Below are 20,681 nucleotides of genomic sequence, written 5' to 3'. Positions count from 1 at the left end.
TATTTCCAAACCTTTGAACAGAGGCGGAGCTTCAGAAAACAGGCGCTGCGTGTGTGATGACAGACACCCTCCAAATGGCCATTCAGGGGGAACAGTGGCCCACAGTGTTCACCCGCCGAACAAAATACTCGTCTCTAGCCACTCCTTTCACTGCAACACTCATCACTGTACTTGTGGGTTCACTGACACACACACAGTGTTTGACATTCAAATCACATGACCAGAGAGGTTACAAAACAAAATCTTGTTTTATTATCCTTCCTCCCTGTACAAGATGTCTTACACAGAGGGGTTGTAGTACATGAAAAACAGGATTCATACTGAGATATGGGGGGAGGGAAACAAAATTAAATGTTTCAAGTGGCGAGATCCATCCATGCGCTGAAAATTCTGTCATTCTATCGCTCTGTCTCTCACACACACACACACACACACACGATACATCCAGTCTTAACCCTTCATTCCCAAACATGCAGTTATGTATTGACTCTAGCTTGTGGCTATGAAAGCCTTCCCTGGCAGGCAGCTTTAACAGCTACAGAGGTGCACGATGCATTTAATTGGTTAAAGGGCACCTCTTGGCTTTACAGCCACTAAAGACTGAAGGGGGCATGTGCATTTGGAAAAAGCCTTAATGCAAGAATTTGCCTTTACCCAATAAGCAAACTACCAGCAGTCAACAGTTGGGGACTTTGCCAGGAACTTCTGGGACCAATTTAAAAATGTGATCCTTCAGACAAGACTTTCTCTTGCAAAAAAATAAAAAATAAAATAAAATTCCAGGCTATGTTTTGAAAATGGGAGTATTTGTTGACTGCTTTCATGCAGTCACAGTGCACACTCATGACGGATATGTTCTTTTTATTTCCTCGTAACAATATGGATCTTAGTGTTCTATTTTTGTCCATGTTGTTCCTGTTGTCATTTAGACAGTCAGTCACTGCAGAGATGCAGCTTGTTGCTGCCCTCAGGCATTTCATTTCACCTGCACACGTTTTTGATTGCATCTTTTCCACGTTATCACTCTGCAAATAAACCAAGTTGCTTCAGAGAGAATGGTAAATAATTAAGACACTGATACTTTCAGACAGACATGGTTCTGGTTCTGGCTCTGGAGTCTCAGAACCTTGGTGCTTTCTGGCGAACCAGCCTGTGTTCACACCAGTTAAAGCGGAACCAAAGTGGGAGGACATTATTCGGTAGTCCTTCAGTTTTTTAAGCTTATTAATTGTTTGGTCTGGCGTTCGAGTGAACCCAGCATTGGCCATCTCTTCCGCAAGTTCGGCATACGACTTGCTCTTTCTTGTACTGCTTTCTAGCTTTTCTTGAGATTCGGTAGATGCCCAAATCGCCACTAAACATTTGGTTTCCTCAGGAGACCACTGCAAATTATTTTTCTCCATGTTGTCACTGCCTTCTTCTCCTTCCTGCTCGTTTTCACAGCCTAGAATGAGACACGCCCACTGATGATGTCACGGTTCCCAAGGAAAACCAACTATTTTTTGGTTCCGCTGAGAACCAACTTTTCAGGTTCCGAACCAATTCTTTTCTCGGTCTGAACGCGCCGGCCGGTTCAAATTTGGGTTCAGGAACGGGAACCGGCACGGAGCCCTAACGGTGTGAAAGCCTAGAGACACTGCATGAAATAGGTCACGCCCATCATGGGGGAAACCGCTCCGTTCACTCCCATAGACCAGCGTCATTTTCCTTGAATTAAACATAGCTAAAAGCTGTTGTGTGGTGGGCTGTGCACAGAACAAATGTAAAAAATCGCCAGTTAAAGTTTTTTGTACTCCTGAGCAAAACAAGGAAGCCATTGAGAATTGGCGAGAAGAAAAATGTGGATCTAGCTGTCAAGGAAGTAAGTTGGAGTGTTCATCTTCCGTATATACGATCTTTTGGTGCAACACGCAACCATGCACGCGACATAGGAGAACGCCAGGATTGGAGGGGGGGTTTCTGTTTTCCCCCGTTTTGGGCGTGGTTTCTGAATGATGACGTGCTCTGCACTGTCTCTATAGAAAGCTGATGATGTTGGTATGCCACGGTCATGCACCGTGATTTTACAATGAGGTCAAGCTGACAGTGTTGAGATGATAGCCATGATACACTAAAACAATTCTCTAGATCAGTTTCCATCGTCGTGAAAAATAAGCTGCATCTATGATCATGATTATCTGTAGGCTACATGCTTGAAGGAGGAGGGTAATGTAATACATGAAACATATTGGTAAGAAGCTTACCTAAAAACATCACTTCAAGATGAAATATCCCCCAAATGTATCTGGCATGGAATCCACTTCAAAATAAATACTAGTGCCCTCAGAAACAGGCACTGTTCTCGCAGTGCTTCAAAGTAACAATAGCAACATAATGGCATGATACTACCTCGAAAGTTGTAACTATATTCAAAAGACGTAGACACACGTGAGCCAAAGATGGGGAGTTAAGGAAATGCACTCATGCTGCGCGTTATATAGTCATGTTCGATCGCATTTATGTGACTTGAGCTACAAACACCGTAGTAACTCTTAGAAACAAGACTGCTTAAATGTGTGTTATCTGTGTCTGCAGAAATGCATTGCAAGAATGCATCGATGTGTTTGTGAATCTTAGTCGGCTGCGTTTTGAACATGATCAATTATAGAAAAAAGCACTGAGATTTTTCATAAAAACATTTCAAATATTAGAATTTTAGATTTTTGTAAAAGCTTAAAAATTGAGAACTTTTTCTTTCAAAAACATTTTTGCACTCCTCGGTGCTCAGTCCCGGCCCTGTACACAATGATTGTGCTTTTGAACGCATACTCGCACAGTCCAGCTGCAAACGTTCCTACAATCACATGGTGACAAGTTTGAACAACTTCACAAATCTACTTTTTGTTTATATTTGTCCGACTAGTTACTCTTCTCCAGCTGTGCTGGCCATTTTTTCCCCACCCTCATCATCAGGCCGCAATTGTCTGAAGGCCGCCATGACCACGACCCATTCTCGCAGTCTACCTGGTTGATAAGATGGGGATCGGGCTTGTAGCCGGGGCAGGCGGTCCAGGTGACAAAGTCTAGCGTGGCTTTGTGATACTTGTTATAACAGCTATATGCCTTGGGAGGTTTCGTCAGTAATAAATATCAATAAATACTCCAGGGGGTCGTTTGCACCAGAACAAGTCCCATGAGCCCCCGTCTGATCCCTGAACCTCGCTGTGTTCCCAGGACACTGACTGCTTGTCCCTCTGGCATCAGTCTATGCGGTCGCCACAGGTGGTGAAGCGGTTTCCTCTGGCATCAGTCTATGCGGTTGCCACAGATGGTGAAGCGGTCAATCTCCAGTAAGTCTTTCTTGGGCGTTCGGAGTTTAAGCCCCTCCTCTTCCAGTCCTGTGTCAGCGTTGATAATTTTGTCGTCGTCGTCGTCGTCGTCCGGCGTGGTCAGGAACGTATCCGAGTTGCTCGTGGGCAGCGTGGGGGCGGAGCTCTCCGGCATGCAGGCGGGCTGAGGGGTGACGAATAGCGATGATATTCCTCCTTTGTCCGTTACTGGTTCTGTTTGAGAGAGAGCAGCCACATTTACTGTGAGCAGTATAATGAACCATAAAGCAATGTACAATTTAGGCGCGTCAGATTTGAGAGGGAGAGAGAGAGAGAGAGAGCGAGCGCTACAGTACCTTGCGGTGGTGACGTGTGAGTGTGTTTGGTCCGGTGCGCTCTGGAGTTGACGCGGCTGGAGGAGATGGAGGGTGGAGGGTTGGAGAGCTTAGCTTCCATGTTTGCCTCTTTGACGAACACACAAGACGTCCCCAGCAGAATGATACTGTTCAACACCTTGAGAGTGATCATCCTGCTCGCACGCATGCACACACACACACACACACACACACACGCGCACATGCACGCACACACACACACACACACACACACACACGCAATATAATACATATTTTGAAAGTGAAAAGTGAAAAAACGAGAGCCACAAAATGAATGTATTTCAGTAGTGCAATAGTTGGAAAAAACATGAGGGAACTTGACATTTACCCTAAGTAAAACAGCAGCACACACATCAAGGAGAGAGAACCCTGGATCTTCACCGAGCTGGTCACGACTCTGATCAACTGAGAAAACACAAACACACACCATCAGATAAATATGGATGTTGTCTAGGATGTATTCAATATCAACAGCAGTGGGTATCCTCATAAAGAGTGACTGACCAGTAGGGCTAGAGGAAGAGGGATGAAGCCCATTCTCCTGGACACAGAGTCGCTGTAGTCTGTATAAGCCTACACAGGCACAGGGTCAGAGGTCAACATCACCACAACCAGCATGCCACCAGCATTAGTCCACATACCCACCAGTGATGAATCTATCTGTAACAATGGCTCAATGGAACTGGAAAGCTGTGATAACATTTCTTCAATATTGCAAATCATGTATTGATCTAGCTTTTTCCCCTCTTCATGTTTTTTTTATGATTTATTTAAAACAAATGTTGGTAAAGAGTCAAGACAACAGAAATGCAATTGTTGAATGAATAATGATTTTACTTAAAGGCTCCAATCTTTCTTACTTTTCCATTTTTCTCATGGATTTGTTTTCTGACAGAGCTACTCTGTATGTTGGAAACTGGAAGCTGATGGAAACACTTAAAGGGATAGGCCAACTTTTTGTGAGTTTAGGCCATTTGCCATATTGTCTATATTAAAACTAGAACGTACATGGCTTTATTTTCCATCTGTGTGCAGTACAAACTGTGATAGAGCCCTCAAATACTAATAGCTTAGCGCTAACAATGGCAGTCAATGGGATATTTGCCTACCTCTGTTCAGTCGCCTAAAATGCACATTCAAACAGCGCCATAAACACTCACATGTACATGTTGTGACTTGTGTACTCACCACATGATGAAATAATAAAAAAAGTTGCATCAAACGGTCATTTTCGTAGTAAATCCAGACCGAGAACAAAACAAAGAGTAACCGAACTAACAGGAGCGTATAACTGTAGTTACTTAATGCGCATGCGCACTACTGATGACTGCACACAGCACATGCACTACATGGCAAAAGAGGAAGTAACTACAGTTATAAAATGGCTCTCTCAAATCAAGCAATCTGATTGGCTCACAGCTGTGGTATATTGAGCAAATACCACAGTCAATATACCGTAAATTCCGGACTATAAGACGCACCGGTCTATAAGCCGCAGCACCAAAATTGACTATTTTTTTCTTCTATAAGCCGCACCGGTCTATAAGCCGCGGGTGTTTTGATGTTTAATTACCATATGAAAGGGTTCGTGCACAGAGAGGAATGTCGGGAAAGAGATCGCTGTTTGGGGAAGCTCCCATTTATTAACATTTCAACAAAACAAGCATTACGGTAGGGTAGGCTATAGGCTATAAGAAGCTCCCATTTATTAACATTTCAACAAAATAAATACCGTAGCTATAAAAAATAAAACAATAATAATAATAATAAAACAATCCTCAAAAGGATAATGTGTTGTAAACAATAAAACAATCCTCAAAAGGATAAAGTGCTGTAAACAATAAAACAATTCTCAAAAGGTTAAGGTAAGGTGCAGTAAATAACTGGAAAACAAAAAACAATCCTCAAAAGGATAAGGTGCTGCCAACAAAACCAGGTACCGTAATCCTTGTCTTCATCTTTTAGGTGAAGGTGCAGCAAACGGCTGTAAACAGAGTCAAAGTAAAGTCACTAATCCTCGTCTTCCTCGTCTTCCTCTTCTTCCTCCGTACTGAAACCAGCAAAGTCCTCAACTTCAGTGTCGGAAACGAACAGGTTCAGGGTGGCTTCGTCAACCACTCCTCTCTCTCCTTCGTTGTCGCTCTCAAAACCAACGAACTCCTCTTCGTCACTGTCGGAATCGAACAGCCTCTGAAGGCCCTCAGCTGTGGCGGCGTCCTCCTCTTCATCACGCAGCAGTCCAGCCTTTCGGAACCCGTTGGTGATCGTGGATGTCTTAACACTCCTCCACGCTGTCAGGACCCACTGGCAAACTTGTGCGAAAGTTGCTTTCCTCATGCGCCCTGTTTTTGTGAATGACTTGTCACCGCTCGTCATCCACGTCTCCCACTCAACGCGCAGTGCCACTTTAAATGCGCGATTGACACTGATGTCGAGTGGCTGGAGATGCTTGGTCGTGCCCCCAGGTATCACAGCTGGAATGCTGTTTGTGGTCTTGATGGCTGCTTTGACCGAATCGGTGATATGAGCCCTCATGCTGTCCAGAACGAGCAACGCTTTCTTTTGGTGAAAGAATCCTCCAGGGCGCTGGACGTAGCACTGAGACAACCACTCCTTCATGACACTTTCCATCATCCACCCTTTCTTGTTGACTCTGACGCAGATACCACTGGGCATTTTCTCTTTCGGCATCGTAATCCGCTTGAAAATCACCATTGGCGGCAGCTTTGCTCCAGATGCTGTGCAGCCTAGAACACAAGTGAAATTGGTTCTCTCGTGACCTGTGGTTCTCAACGTGATCGACGATTCACCTTTCTTGTTCACAGTGCGAGTGAGTGGCAGGTCGAACGTCAAGGGCACTTCATCCATGTTTATGATCTGCTCCGGTTCGATGGAATAATCCTTGATCTTCCTTTGTGTGTATTCGCCGAAGTTTGCGATTTTCTCCTGGTAGTCGGGAGGGAGTTGTTGGCACACAGTCGTCCGCGCCCTGACAGACAGTCCCTTTCGTCTCATGAAACGGAAGCACCAAGATGGCCCACCTCTGAAATGTTCAATTTTCATCTCGGTGGCGACTGTTTTTGCCTTCAGTCGGATCTGCACCGTGGAAACGCCTCGGCCGTCTGCTCGCTGGGTCAACACCCAGTCCTCAAGGGAATCTTCAAGCTCCGGCCATCTGCTTTTGTGGCCTCTGAAGGACTTTTTTGTCTTCTTACACTGAGACAGTTCCTCCTGCTGCTTTTTCCAACGTCTCACCATCGATTCATTGATGCCCAGAGTACGCGCGGCTGCTCTGTTTCCCTCTTTTAGTGCGAGTTCGACTGCTTTCAGCTTGAATGCTGCGTCGTGTGAATTTCTGCGTACCTTCCCCATGGTAAGTGAGAGAGAGACTGCTGGTCTTGTTGTGATTCCGGGCGCTGATGAACTTTGAACCGGTAGGAGTAACCGGTTGATTTCCGCCAATGATGTCAAGTCTTTAATACACAAAGGCAATTCAAGGTGCTTTACAAAAAAATAATCGAAAAAACAAGCAGCAAAGCAATGCACATAAAATGTGCTGATGAAGCTGTGTAACCTGTAAAATCCATCGATTTTGGAGGTCACCGAGTGGCCGTTTGCTTACCGTAATTACCATATGTAAGGGTTCACGCACAGAGGGGATTGTTGGCTGTTTGAGGAAGCTCCCATTTACCGTATTACCGTAACATTTCAACAAAACAACATAACACAACACCTTTGTTTATTTCGACAGTGCACACAGTGTCCGCGGTGTGGTGAAAAGAGGGCAACAGAGGAAATTAAAACAGAAGTGGATTTATAGGTAGAAAGAGTGCTAAAAAAGAGAGATTTTATTTGTATTTGGAATTTTTTTTCTGAAAAAATCCATAGATTAGCCGCACCGTTATATAAGCCGCAGGGGCCAAAAAACGGGAAAAAAGCCGCGGCTTATAGTCCGGAATTTACGGTACTACAGTTTGAGCCACTCATTGCAAAAATGGGATGAGCAATGCTAAGCTCAGGCTTGCGGCTCAGGCTAATTTTTGCTCATCCCATTTTTTTAAACAGTGATTTAAGACATTTAATAATAATAATAATTATTATTATTATAATAATAATAATTTTCATATTGCCATACTCGGTAACCGTTTTATAAAATAGATCACTTCAGACCGTGATATATGCTTATTATACCACACCTAAGGGTGTGGTATAATAAGCATATACCATGGCCTGTCATGATCTATTGCTTAATTATACACTCCTGTTAGTTCGGTTACTCTTTGTTTTGTTCTCAGTCTGGATTTACTATGAAAATGACCGTTTGACTCACAAAAAGTAGGCCTATCCCTTTCATTCAGATTGTATATATTTTTTTGTGACGTTTAAAAAGTTTGGGTGGAAAAATAGAATAAATGTGTTTATTTCACTCACATTTTTCTGTCGACTGCTGACTAGGTCAAAGGCGAGGCTGGCTCGGTACTCCCCATAGACCTGGGGAAATGTGGAGAAGGCATAGAGTGACACAATACTGGTCAGCCAAAGTTACATCAAAATATCAAGCAACTGTTTATCAACCTGTTTACTTCCACAAACCTAGTATACAGGTGTATTGGTCTATTAGTTGCCCTTGCATGAATGTAAGGATGTAAGTGGGAAAAGTGTGTGTGTGTGTGTGTGTGTGTGTGGGGGGGGGGGGGGTTTGAGTGAGAGTCATATGATCACACACGATTGAGTGAGAGTCATAGTAAAAAGATAAAAAGCAAAAAACAGCGTTTGTGTGAGTGTGTGTGCTTTTTGAGTGTGTGTGTGTGTGTGTTCTTGTGTGTGTTCTTGTGCGTGTTGTGTGTGTGTGTGTGTGTGTGCCCGTGTGTTGAATGTGTATGTTGTAGAATGGAATTTAACAGCCAAAAAATAAACAGTGAACCATTTGAAGAAAACCACTTGAGCCAGGATGAGCATTCTGTTCATTGTATGTAAGCCTGTGTATCCATTCATGAATATGTATGTGTGTGTGTGTGTGTGTGTGTGTGTGTGTGTGTGTGTGTGTGTGTGTGAGTGTGAGTTAGTGAGTGAGTGAGTCAGTGTGTGTGTGTGAGAGAGAGAGAGAGAGAGCAAGAGAGAGAGAGAGAGAGAGAGAGAGAGAGAGAGAGAGAGAGAGAGAGAGAGAGAGAGAGAGAGAGTGTGTGCCTGTGCGTGTTGAGTGTATGGGCTCACAAAGATTCACAGGTGTGAGTGAGGTGTGAGTGACAGTTGTGTAATTAAGCTTGACAGTCTGGAGATAAAGGGGTTAATCTCTGCCTGTGGGGGCGGTTTCCGTTAGCGTTACGTAACCATGGTTACCACTCACTCCCTGAAAGAAATCAAAGAGGAAGAGGACAAGAAAGGGAGGAGGATGCTAACAAGGAGGTCAGGAAGGACAAAGAGCAAATGGGCTCAACTGACTTCTACTACTGCATGTGTACCTCAGGTGTGTTACTGACTTCTACTACTGCATGTGTACCTCAGGTGTGTTACTGACTTCTACTACTGCATGTGTACCTCAGGTGTGTGTGACGCGTGTGCGAAAGAGACAGACAGACAAGGAGAGAAATGTCCAAAATATGACAAGCTAAGAGAAGCCTATAGCCTATAATTACTCAAATTCAAAAAAATATTCCCACATTTTATCAGCCTGTCAAGCATGTATCAGTCTACCACTGCATCAGAGAGACAGAGAAACACACACACACACACACACACACACAGAGAGAAAGATATATTGATAAAACAGAGAAAAGTGGTAGGTTAAAATGGTCAAAAGAAGGAACCCAATTCAAATCCGCTACTTGAGGTGGTTTGTCCTCAAATACCAGAAATGAGACCATTTCCCTAGTTGTGTGAATGTGTTAAGTCAGCAAATTCAAAACACACACACACACACACACACACACACACACACGTAAGCATGCAAAAAGGCTCACATCAGCACTGATGTCATTGAACTTGGTGATGAAGGCGTGCTTGACAACATCCACGGCAATCTCGGAGCATATCACCATGACAACATCAGGAAACAGCACCCACAGGTGGTCTGTGAACAAAAACATCAAAACCTGATCAGTGACATCATCAGTCATCGTTATAGTAAATCCATTACTTTAAAGCCCTTATTATTATTATTTTTATTTTATTATAACATTTCTATTTGTCTTTGTAATCATCTATTATCTCATTGAATTATTGTGTTTTTCATTCATTTCCTTTTTTTATATATATCTCTAGTATGGTGCAGTGTTCTTGTCTGTGTCTAATTTGTCCATCTTTTTTGTTGAATAAAGTTTTGGAAAAAAAACAAAAATACTTTAAAGCCAGAAATGAGTGAGCCAGTGAACAGGCATCATGGCTGCCTTGCTACATCGCTACAAGGCCTGTGTGGACAGAGATGTGAAGAGTGGTGTGTGACTGTGACTAGCTGCACAGATTTCAGTGGCGTTTAATTATTTTTAATGCAGTGAGGTGGTTACCTGGGTTCCACGAGAACTGCTCCATGTTTCTCAGACAGACGATGAGCAGGAGGATGTAGTTGGTGAACCTCTCTTTTATGTCTACAGAAAACACAACAAATCAATCCTGGATGAACCTACTTTGTACCCACTGCGGCAAAGCTCGATTCCATAAATTTACTTTCCGCCAAATCCACAAGTTCAAATGCCAAGGTTCAAAATGTCCCAAGACCACGCGCTGACTTTGTGGTACATATTTGACTTCTTGCACCACTCACCACTGTTTGACATCTGAAAAAGGTTGTTCTTTTCAAACTTCTTAAACACACTTCCTTTGATCTCCACAAACTGCAGAGACAAGAGACACCATCATGAGTGTACTGTGTACAGGCAGCATGCATTTTAATTGTGCGCACGTGTGTTACTCACGTTGTTGGACATCATGATGGTGAGCAGGGACTTGTTGTGGGAGTTGAAGGCTACGTTGAGAGTGGTGGCCTGAACCATGATGAGGATGGCATGGAGAACTAGGATAGTTCATGGTCAGGGAAAAAAATTATATATATTTTTTTCAGACCCCCCAAATGTACTTGGCCAATTCCCCTGCTAGGCTGTCCCTGTTGTTGTCGCCGCCACGCGATCTGGGGAGAGTTGTAGACTAGCACGTGCTTCCTCCGATACGTGTGCAGTCTCCAGCAACTTCTTTTCACCTGACAGTGAGGAGTTTCACCGGCAGGACATAGCGTGTGGGAGGATCACGCTATTCATGTCAGTTCCCCTCCCCCCCCCCGAAGGCGCACCCCAACCGACCAGAGGAGGCACTGGTGCAGCGACCAGGGCACATAACCTTATCCGGCTTCCCACACGCAGCCACGGCCAATTGTGCCTGTATGGACGCCCTACCAAGCCGGGGCACGAACCTGCGACCCTCCTGTTGGTAGGCAGGGAATCTACCGCTGCACTACATGTACACCCCCAAGAATATGCAAATTTCTGACCTATCCCTTTCTAGTCAACTCATATATACAGAAGCAAATAAAACGCACAACCACATGTGCTTCTGAGTGAGGATACAGACATAGAGCACAGCCATTAAGAAGTGAGGAATAACGCCTATGTGTGCCCTCTTCTTCTCCTTGGGCTCTGTGGCTGTCCAGTACAGCGCGTCCAGGATGTCCTGGCCAAAGGACGAGAACAGGCGGTCCGCCACCTGACAAGACAACAAGGGCAGGAGAGGAAGCAGGGAGTGACTGAGAGGGTGCCTGACTGTTCGCCACCATCAGAATTTTAACGGGGATTCACTTCCTACACATTTTCAATTAAAAAAAATACATAGCCTACTTTTGCCAGACCTTGATTTGTTTCGAAGATTTTGTCTGGTGTTAAATATTATTTACACAGATACTGATAGACAAGATGTTGCCCCTGCTAACTAGGTCATTTCACTGTATAGATGAAGATTGTTCTTCACACGATCACAGTGACAAATATAAGAATATGTGAGATGATTGGCAGGGTTCCTATATGGGTTCCATTTTTGGAACTGCAATTTTTTTCACAATCCTATGTTCTTGACTGGATTCGATGTAGGTGGGTATTTGATATAATACACGCTGATCTCTTATTCTTCACATCGACAAAAAACTGTGGACTCAAAGTGGGACTACAACAACATAAAAGCTATAATTATGTGTGTATTGGACCTGAACCACATTTTCCAAACTTTTCCAGTCCTCTTCTTTGTCAAATTCCCAAACTATTCAGGACCTTGGAATATTGGAATACTTTTCCAGACTTTCCAGCCCTGCGGAGGAACTAGGGCTGGGTCGGTTTGAAAATTTTAAAACCGGTTCGATATTGCCGTCTAAACCGGATCGAACCGGTATACCGATTTTTTTTGTAATACATTTTTTTTTTTTTAAGCAGGGCTCCCGAGTGTGGCCCATAACTGTCTGTAGTGCAACTTCAGTCCACCTGATAGCGATAATACACCTCTAAGCTGGTATTGTCACTAGGCATGGGTCGGTTTGAACATTTTGAAACCGGTTCGATATTCCCCAAAAAACCGTATCAAAGCGGCTGCAGTTGGTGGCGATAATGCACCTCTAAGCTGGTATGCTGCCAACCAGCACGAACACTGAATACAAATAAGCAGAACCTTTTAACTGTAACAACACACTGTTTTTATTTCTCATAACTATTCAGCTTAACTTTTCTTCAAACATCAACATAATAAACAAAATAAGACTTTTGCCTACTAGTGCAACTTGAGAAGAAGCTAATACGAACAATAGTGCAATCAGAATGGACTGGCAAAAAAATAAAAATAAAAAATAAAAGGGGTTTTCGGTTTGCACGTGATCAAACCGGTTTGGGCTCGTACACCGAACCGAACCGGTAAAACCGGAAATCGACCCATGCCTAGGAGGAACCCTGCTGTAAACTTTGGCAGATGTTGGGCTCTACCTCTAACATGTTGTAGATGATGTAGAGCTTGATGACAGACTGTCCCCTGATGAGGTGGTACATCATGGAGTAATCCACGTAGCTCATCATGGAGTAACACAGCACCATGATGAAGCCCTTCAGCACGTCGCACACCTGGGCAGGCTGGAGCAGACGGGAGCCACTACATGCAAACACACACAGACACACCCCCATGAAACACAGAGGAAATCCCACCAGAGAGAGCGTATTGCAGAGCAGGGTTATATGGTGAATGAGCTGATCTGCTTTCCTGGACCAATGTTAAGAGAGAGCTGTGCTGTCCCCTGGAGGGTGGGAACAATATTACACTTGGGTGTTTTCGTGTTTGGATGTTTCCATGTGTAGTCTTTGGCCAAATCTGTGTGCACATGTCTGTGTTTTCAGGTGTACATCCAGAGAGAGACATGTACTTGAGCATAGTCTCCTATATAACTCATACTATAGAGGTTCAGCAGACACATTGCAAATGTACATGCATCAGAAAATAATAGTAGCTAGGTATGCGGTCACACTGGCTGTCCCTGCTTAAAGTAAAATAGCCATATTATCATATAAGAGTGATAAGTCACTTCAAATTACAAGCAGGACAGACTGTTAAAATTGCAAGACTTGATGAGTAAATTACTAATTATTTTCACACTTTGTTATTATTCAGTAGTAAGACTCTGAAACGTTTGTTTGAGTGAGTGGACATTTTAAACACATTAACAATCCAGTAAAAACATAAAATTGATGCTTTGTTATAAATTCATAGATTCATAAGGAGGGGGAAATGGCTTATTTGCATGCTGTCTGCTGTCTATGAGCAGGCTATAAGAGATGTTTTTTCATGCCTACCCCCACCTTGTCTGCAGCAGTGATTCCTAACCAGGGGTATGCATACCCCTAGGGGTACTTGAGCAGCTTGCAGGGGGTACTTGGAAAGATTGGGGATTACAATTACAATTTATTTCCAAAATGATTTAAAAAAATGATATATATATAATATATATATATATGTATATGTATATATATACTGTATATATTCCAAGTCATTTCATAAGCCCATTGTTAAAATGGTACGTGCACGCCGCAACTAGTCCCCCCCCGGCAGATGTCAAGTGTTACAATCTTACGCTACTGATAAATGGCTCAAAAACTTCCAGTTGATGTCGCTCTGGACTTAGGTTTAGGGGAGCCCGGTGACAAAAGTAAAAAAAAAAAAAAACAGGCCAAGCCTAAACACCAGCAGTTCAGTGAAAAATATTTTTTGTATGGATTTACTTGTGCATATTAAACTAAAAGTTATAGAACACATTTAATTAGGAGATGTCTACAGTATGTCTGCCGTTATGCATGTGTACACATGTGCCTTCTTACCCCAGGCCACAGCATGGCAGAGTGAGGAGTCGTAGGAGCGCCAACAGCACCCTGAGGGGCAGCAGGGTGAAGACATAGAGAAAGGCATCCAGACACAGGAAGAAGCCAAATATCATCAACTAGAGAGAGAGAGAGGGGAGAGGGGAGAGGAGGGACAGAAAGTAAATTACATATTCTACAATGTTTTTAACTTCTCACCATGAATTGTTTGTGGTTTACCTTCTCCAGCTCTTTAGGGATGCGGAGGCAGGTGTAGACCTTCTCTCTGCGTTCTGTGTATTTGGCTTCATTGTGTTCCAGGAAGTAGCCTCTGGTCAGCTCAGTGGTTATAAACCTGACCAGAGACAGGTCTATTGCCAAAAAATGGAGGAAGAAACGAAAGCATTGAAAAAGATACACATACCGACATACCGTAGGTCTATTGGATGCTACAGCATTTTACTGAAGCCAATCATTTCTCTCATGACACCCCCTCCCCCTCTCACACACCCACTCTCACGTACAATATGTACATATGTGCAGAGGGACAGAGGTAGCCTGGGGACAAGTGCTGCTGTTGCAATACATTACATTACAGAAGTATGAGATAACGGCATGAGCACTGATAATCACACTCCGACTGGAGAGACTGTTACATTGTCAGAAACTATAACCAGTCTAGTATCAAATAAGATAAGAGCACACTCGCGTGCAACAGATAAGTGTTTTTGGACTGAATCCTCTTTCCTTCCTCTTAGGACACACCAACTCAACTACAACACTACAGACAGAGGGTAGGCTAAAGATAAGTGTGTCTATCTTGCTTGTTTTCTGAGCCATTGGCTTGACACCACCTACCTAATCTTATGGAACTTCACTTCCAAATGAACTCTCTCTCTAACACACACACACACACACACACACACACACACACACACACACACACACCTTAGTGACAAAAATAACTATATACCATCCTTGAAAGTGTTGATACTACTACTCAGCAGTGGCTACTGCTTGTGCATCGCCTGTGTAAGCCAAGGAGTCATTGGTCAATGATACTTCACAGACCCATCTCGTTGCGACATATTCGGTGTATAGTAACGCGTTACTATCGACTCCTTATCTAACCAGTCTGGCAGCGTACTATCAGTTTCAATGTGCATGCACATAAAGGAAATCAGCTTACGTTAGCTAGCTAATGCTACAGACTAAATTAATTAGCGTTAAGTGCAATGTGTACTAATTAGCGTTAGTAACAGACGCTGTGGTAGCTTGTGGAAACGTTACATCATCAATCCAGACTTGAGTGCAGTGTTTAGCGTTTAGTGTTTAGCACTTAATCAACTGAGAACCGACTCAAATTGCGTAACGCTAGTAGCTTTATTGACAAAGAGAAACTTAACCACACGCACATACACAATGCAGCAAGCTTAGCTGGTTTGCTAACAAATGAAAACAAACACTGGCTACTGCAGCTAGCTAACGTTAGCAAACTGCACATCTTTGGTAACGTTATTCGGACTAGGAGGCTAGCTCTCACCTGAGAGGCTGCGTTTCTTGCCTTTACTGCCGCCAGTTTTATCGTTGAACCGTAACGTCTCCGTAACTCCGTCCTTCTCCTTGTTCTTTTCTGTTCTGGCAGCCTTTCTCTCCCGATCCTTGTCGTCTTTCTCCGTGTCTTTCTCCTCTCCCACACCAGCAGATAGCGAGTCCGCCATCTTCGTCAAAGTGTCTCAGCTGGGAGAGACTGACAGGTACGTCATTCGCCAACGTCACCACGTCCTGCAGTATCACTAAATCGCCACCAGATGTCACCAAATGACTAAAGTTTGAAGTAGGCACAATAAAAAAGTGATCTCCAGCACTCTATGGGTTGTTTGCATTGGTTGTTTGTCATGGTCATGATGGATGATCTATTCTAGGAGTTGAATCTTATTTGGCTGTTGTAATGTGGATAAAAGCATCACTAAATGCCCAAATAATTTATAAATGTAAATGTACGTAAATGTAGTGTGAATTAAGACAAAATCTGGGGTGAAAGGGGACAGAGGAAGATAGGCAAGTGAAAGACAGACATGGAAGGTGAAAGGGCAATTTTTTTAATTACTGAAAGCATGTGAATTCAGTCTGTCTATCCCCCTTTTGAGCCACAGCCATCTTAACGCCCTCTCTGCCATATTGGGGGTACTGCGGATGGCTCTCTTCCTCTCCCTTGATACCCAAATGGCCTGCAGATGTTCTTTAGGTGGGTGTTGGCTGCTCCCCACCTCTGACAAAGGCAATGGCCTGCTTGGAGAGTCAGGACGGGGCCACTTCGCCCACTCCACTCCTGCACTGATGGCTTCAGCGATGGTCTTTAGGAACTGATCATGTCTCCATCGGTAGGCTACGGTTCCTTTCCAAGCGCCTTTGTACAGCAGCTGAGGATGTGCTCCAGGGTTCCTTGCTTGGGACACAGTGGCATGCTGGTGACTCTGCTATGCCTCATGTGTGCAGATTGGATGGACTTGGAAGCACATCGTACACTGTCTGAATGGGACATTTGATGCGTTATGGCTCGGCTTTCCAAAGCTCGGCCCAGGTCACTTTCCTCTTGACCGTATTCTCCCATCTTGTCCAAGCTCCCTGTTGTTTCACTCCCACCAACTTGCAGGCTCTCGTCTCCTCCACTGCTGCTCTCACCTCCACCTTTCCTCCCCTCGTCTGGTGTTTGGGGAGTTGGAAAGGAAGCTCGGCCTCGAGTGACCACACCCACCACCAGCTCCTTGTGCCGCAGCCTTGCCTCTGCTACCTGAACAGTTTCTTCTTCTGTTTTAAGATTATTTTTGGGGCATTTTGCCTTTATTATATAGGACTTTAGGCAGACAGGAAAGGTGGGGAGAGAGAGGGGATGACCAGTGGTAAAGGACCATGGGCCGGATTCGAACCCGGGTCAGCCGTGCGAAGGCCTAAGCCTTAGTTCTAACAGGTGAGCCAATGGGACGACCCCCTGAACAGCTTCTTCTGACCTCCTCTTCGTGCCATTCCTCACTTGGATCCCTGCTTTTTAGCCACCTTCAGATCAATTGGGTCCCTGGCTGTACTGCACCACTTCTCTGGCTTTTGTCACCTTGAACTCCTCCAAGGATTTGAAGGGCAGCTGTAGTTTGTTGTGGTGTCCTTAGGATGTGATGCTGCTCAGGCTCTTTGGCAGCCCCAGCCCTCCTGAAGTGGTTACTGACCCTCCCCTCTAAGATGTATGTATGTATGTATGTATGTGTGTATGTGTGTGTGTGTGTGTGTGTGTGTGTGTGTGTGTGTGTGTGTGTGTGTGTGTGTGTGTGTGTGTGTGTATATATATATATATATATATATCTATATATATATATATACACACCGTATATATATATATATATATATATATATATATATATATATGTGTGTGTGTGTGTGTGTGTGTATGTATATGTATGTAGGCCTACATACATAGGCTACATACATACATACATACATACATTGTGTGTGTGTGTGTGTGTGTGTGTGTGTGTGTGTGTGTGTGTGTGTGTGTGTGTGTGTGTGTGTGTGTGTGTGTGTGTGTGTGTGTGTGTGTGTGTGTGTGTGTGTTAAAATAAATCTGGGACATAAATCAAAATCATGACATGGAAAGAATAAGGCCATATTTGTAGACAGGATCAACTGTGTGGGATAGAAGACTGGATTCTTTATTTATTTTTAATTGAGTGAGTAATTAATTGATGCTCTGACATGCCCTTTAGGATCTCTGCTAAAATGGACACATCAGTCATCATTGTGATACAATTAGGCCTCGGCTGTGTGATCACCAATATTAGACTATAAATTTCCAGTTGCAAAGGCCAGGTTGCAAAGGTTATTGCATCCCTTGATTAAAGACCAGGAAGAGAGAGGGGAGGGAGGGAGGAGGGAGCAGCTGCCTGTGAGAACCCAAGCGCACAGGACGGGGGGAGGATAGAGTTTCTCTAGTTTCTGTAAGGGATCTGTTTGACCGTCGTGGGTTCGGTTTCTCTTGCTCTGTAGGCTCCATCTTCCCATCAACTCACGCCTGCATCTCAGCCTGAGAAGCAACGTTGTTTTTATCATGTTTTTTTGTGTGTAGCTAAACATTAAAACAAACTCATGGTGATTGCGCGCACCGCCGCTCCAGAGCCAGAGCGCGCTCCGCGGTCCTCGGCTGGCACCGGCGTCGTGTTACCTCCCTGTGGGCACCACCATGGGCTTGTCCGCCCGGTGGCGGTAAGATGCCTAGCCTGTGGAAACGGATAACATTCTCGGTGGCTTCGGTGCTGTGTATTGGCTCCGTGACGCTCTTGTTCGTGGCCCTGGCGACGGAGCGCTGGGTCACCGGACGCATCCTGTGTAAAACTGGGGTCGACATCGTGAACGCGTCCACCCCGGAGCTCGACCAGTTCATCGGGAGCATTTACTACGGACTGTTCCAGGGAGGGAAGACCAAGAAGTGTGGGCTCGGAAACAGGCGCTCCAAAATCTACAGTAAGAGACAGTCTCTCTCTTTCTCATCACTTCACAGGGCGACAACACACTGGCAAAGTTAATATCATTTCTGCAACCCCAGCATTTCTAAAATGTGACGTTGGGCCTGATCTATTTGTGGGGACAAGTGGAGCAATTAGCTGATGATTGGCAAGACATTAGTGCCTATCTGATCAGTGTAATGACATCTTACAATGCTAAAGGGAACATCTCCTGAATGCTCCTCTGTCTGATGTGATTTTTGAGATGCTTCCATCATTTCTGCCCCCCCCCCTTGTTGTTGTTGTTGTTGTTGTTGTTGTTATTGTTATAGTTATACATATGGCAAGTGCCCAACTATCTCATGCTCTCTACTAATACAGTAGGTTGTGTAGCCATGTGTGTTCACATCTCTCTCTCTCTCTCACACACACACACACACACACACACACACACACACACACACACACACACACACACACACACACACACACACTGCCTGTCTGTCTGTCTGTCTGTCTGTCTGTCTCTCTCTACTGTCTTGACCCATATGATCCAGTTGACAGAGCTATGGGGTGTGTTTTTATATCTCTCACTCACTCACACACCCACGCCCCCCCCACACACACATACACACACACTCTCTCTCTCTCTATGACCCAGACGACCTACATGTGTGTGTGTGTGTGTGTGCGTGTGTGTGTGTGTGTGTGTGTGTGTTTCTTTCCGTACGGCTGTCTAGTCTTCCCTAAGCTTGTGCGGACGCTGAACAGCGGGCTTCACGCAATGGTGATTCTCTTCTTGCTGGTGGCGATGGGCTTCGCCTTGGTCAGTCTGTACTTCTGCATATACAACGCCCGCAAAGTCCCCTACCAGAGCATCAAGGGCCACAAGGGCCTCTACCTGTGGAACTTCATCGCCGGTATGTGAGGGAACACACACACACACACACACACACACACACACACACACACACACAGACACAATTCTATAACATAATCTCCGATGTCCGTATGTGAGGGAACACACACACACACACACACACACACACACTAGACAACTGCACGAATGACCCCCTTTCTTGCCCTCTGTCACCCGCTTTTCTGTTCCCGTCTTCTTAGTAACTTCACTCACTTGAACTTCCCTCCTTCATTCAGCACTCCTTTTGTCACATATTCTCACCTATATTCAATATTCACCTTCAGTATCTCTTCTTCTCCTTCCAACCCAGTCACCAGAATAAAACTGGCATTTTACATGTCTGCAAACCAGGGATATACGTACAATCTCAACGTAAATCTGAAACAAAAGGGTGATTCATTTGAAAAAAATTCCACCTTTCCAACGTTAAACGCATATCAAACAACTTTAACAACTTTGTTTTCTTTTTGTGCCCCCCCCCGCTCCCTCTCTGCCCGTCTGCCTGCAGGTCTGTTCGGCACCCTGGGCGTGCTGTGTTTCCTGGCAGCCCTGAGGCACCACAGTCTGACAGAACGGGTTGCCAACTACCGGGAGAACCTCTTCCGCCTCGCCATGCTGGACGACAGGCTGGATTGGTCCTTCTGGCTGGGCGTGGCCAGTGTTGTGACGCACGTCGCCGTCTGCGGAGTGGTTGCCATGAGCCGGATCAAGCTGCCCAAACCAGAAAGCAAAAAACCAGAAGAACCCACCATCTCTGCTCTGGACTTGCTCTACTGAACCTCCAATCAAAGAGCGCGTTATCACTGACAATGTCAAAAGTCAGCGCGTGATCTCGGACAAGAACTAATGACTGAGAGATAGCACCGCGAAATCAAAAACAGTGTTTCTATAAGTCCACGACCCATCAGTGTTATTTAACACCTTTGATAGTTTTGAACATGAACTCCAGAGTCATATCAGCTCTATGAATGGACAAACCAGTCAGCAAAGTGTCCTTGACTTTAAGGCGGATCTGATTACAGCCACAATTTAGCATCATGACTGATTTAGAAGATCAGACCAAATTCACGCTAAAGCAAAATTTCCACTGGCATTTTTTGTATATATACTTGAAAAGTGTTTATTAGTAGTAGTAGAAATCTTTATTGTCCCCAATGGGGCAATTCGAGTTCACAGCAAGCAAGTTTAATACACTAACAACATCAAAGAAACATAATCACATAGAGTGATAGAAAGAGGCAAATCTCAGAGGAGAGCGG

General features: G+C 44.5%; 2 protein-coding genes across 2 annotated transcripts; one reads left to right on the top strand and one right to left on the bottom strand.

Moving 5' to 3' along the window:
- Positions 1-284: 284 nt before the first annotated feature.
- tapt1b (transmembrane anterior posterior transformation 1b) lies at positions 285-15,731 on the bottom strand (the record flags this gene model as incomplete). The annotated part of the gene is made up of 14 exons (XM_083655450.1): positions 285-3,542; positions 3,665-3,837; positions 4,032-4,108; positions 4,208-4,276; positions 8,135-8,194; positions 9,664-9,773; positions 10,207-10,287; positions 10,464-10,533; positions 10,615-10,712; positions 11,260-11,395; positions 12,652-12,814; positions 14,032-14,150; positions 14,251-14,381; positions 15,554-15,731. 14 exons carry the CDS (start codon positions 15,729-15,731, stop codon positions 3,286-3,288), a joined length of 1,722 nt encoding a protein of 573 aa, XP_083511576.1. The 3' UTR covers positions 285-3,285.
- Positions 15,732-18,269: 2,538 nt separating this feature from the next.
- Positions 18,270-20,199, top strand: clrn2 (clarin 2; the record flags this gene model as incomplete). Its single annotated transcript, XM_083655714.1, has 3 exons — positions 18,270-18,522; positions 19,244-19,423; positions 19,931-20,199. 3 exons carry the CDS (start codon positions 18,270-18,272, stop codon positions 20,197-20,199), a joined length of 702 nt encoding a protein of 233 aa, XP_083511840.1.
- Between the last annotated feature and the right edge of the window lie 482 nt (positions 20,200-20,681).

This window comes from Poromitra crassiceps (genome assembly GCF_964638095.1).
Source record: "Poromitra crassiceps genome assembly, chromosome: 19".
NCBI lineage: Eukaryota > Metazoa > Chordata > Actinopteri > Beryciformes > Melamphaidae > Poromitra > Poromitra crassiceps.
The sequence above is the reverse complement of the archived record's forward strand: the minus strand, read 5'-3'. Positions and strand labels throughout refer to the sequence as shown.